Source organism: Cryptomeria japonica, chromosome 1 (genome assembly GCF_030272615.1).
Source record: "Cryptomeria japonica chromosome 1, Sugi_1.0, whole genome shotgun sequence".
Taxonomy (NCBI): domain Eukaryota; kingdom Viridiplantae; phylum Streptophyta; class Pinopsida; order Cupressales; family Cupressaceae; genus Cryptomeria; species Cryptomeria japonica.
In genome coordinates, this window is record NC_081405.1 from 39,076,318 (window position 1) to 39,078,332 (window position 2,015).

Consider the following 2,015-nt stretch of genomic DNA (forward strand, 5'->3'; position numbering starts at 1 on the left):
TAGTCATCTCATAATCGACCTCCTGCTTCTCATCTCATCCACCATCCTCTCCTCCAGACCCGCCTGTCGAATTACATCTTCAAGTTCCATTATCTAGATGTAAACCACCAGACCTTCCCAACCACATCTCACATCATCCCTTAAACAAGCTCGAGCTTCCTCACGATGATGAATAAATTGGATTCGGGAATGCCTCGCCCACATTTCAACATTTTCCTCTAGGATTCCTTCAGAGATGTTGAAGCCCCAACTCAGCACGACCCATTCCAGCAGAGACTCCATATTTAACAAGTATTCTTGTGGAATGATCTTCTTCAAAACCTTCCTCACATCCATGCATGAATAGCCCAATTCCAGTCCCCAAGCCATGATTAGGGAGTAGATGTCATCTCTACATCTATACCTATGGCCGATAACCGCCACCTCCTCCCCCAAGACCAACTGAACCGCCTTCAAAAACAATGGGTCTTTTGCAAGAAACATTTTCTCAAGCTTTTTCTGTGGGACGGGACCTCGAAAAGCTAGCATTACCTTGGAAGACTGCAAGGTAAAATTTGCTTCCATTCTGGGCATACACAGGAAAAATACACTGCAAAATAAAATCTGATGGAGTCTACCAAAAACCAGTTTCTTTCACCAACTCACAAACCAGTCTCATTAAATGCGCGAGAATACCAAAATTAGAAGTAAAGATGGCACACTCCACCACCGCCGCCATTTTAGAGGACATTTTGCAATAAATTCACATTAACACGTCGGTCTTACAATTTTGAAAGACCAACCGAAAGACATGTAATTTGAATTTGCAGGCATACTATTTTGGCAGGAAACCTTAACTCCATCTCACGATACCATCTTTACAATCACACCACCTCACTTCCCCTATAGAAAGCTCACACGCTACATTTGAAAGGCCGTCAGCAATGACATTTCCTCCTCTTTTCACATGGGAGATACAAAAATATTGGACGAATTTTAGCTTTTCACGAATTATGTGTATGAAATTATTCAACTTCCAACACGGGGTATCACCTTTGATCGAGGCATTGACCACAATCTGGGAATCGCCCTCCAGATGTACCTTCATTGCCTTCATGTTTACTACCAAATCAGCCTCCAGTAAGGCCACTCTAGCCTCCACCTCATTGTCGATTCCATCTTGAAGCCTTCTTGCTCCTATGAAGAGAATATTCCCTTCATCATCACAGGCCACACATCTCGTATCTGAAGTCCTCGGATTACCTTTTGAGGCCCCATCGAAATTATTTTCACCCATACCCTCTCCGGCTTTGACCACTTCACAACCTCCTCATCAAGAGAAACACACAAACGATTAACCCTAGGGAACCCATGAACGGGTAAAAAATTTAGCATAGTTATACTATATTAATGATATAACAATTAAAATACAATAATATAATGTTTATCTATATGACTCATGAAATTGAAATATTTGTGAGATTTAATATCTATATTTTCAAATCATTACATAATTACATCTATAAATAATTAGTTTAATAAAAAATTAATTTCAAATCATTATAATTTGAATTTTTTTTTAAATGATAAACTTTACCATAAGATAAAAAAGTAAAAATTAAATACCATCTTTTAGCATTGGGTCTCCTCTACTTCATTGTGTACTTTGGAATAAGATTAAAAACTTATATATATATATATATATATATATAATCATTTTTTATCATTTTAATAAAAAAGAAAATCATAAAATAATATGTGTTTGGTATCTTAATTAAAAAAATATTATAATAATTAAAATATAATAATATAAGAATTAGGTATCTTAGTATTCCTAATACAACTTCATTTCTCATAATCAAAATTAAAATCAAATTACAATACATATAATTTTATATAAAAAAATCTTCACCTAAAAGATTAAAAGTAAATATAAAATTATGTCTTTCACAACGTATTTTTAAATCTAACTACTAAAAGATAGTAATAACTTACATATCATACAAATAATCATAATTTATGGCTTTAGAAATTAA

At 34.6% G+C, this 2,015-nt stretch overlaps 1 protein-coding gene across 1 annotated transcript; it reads right to left on the reverse strand.

The window, feature by feature from the left end:
• Positions 1–832: 832 nt before the first annotated feature.
• Positions 833–1,276, reverse strand: LOC131027383 (uncharacterized). Its single transcript, XM_057957419.1, has one exon. It carries the CDS (start codon positions 1,274–1,276, stop codon positions 833–835), a length of 444 nt encoding a protein of 147 aa, XP_057813402.1.
• Positions 1,277–2,015: the final 739 nt, after the last annotated feature.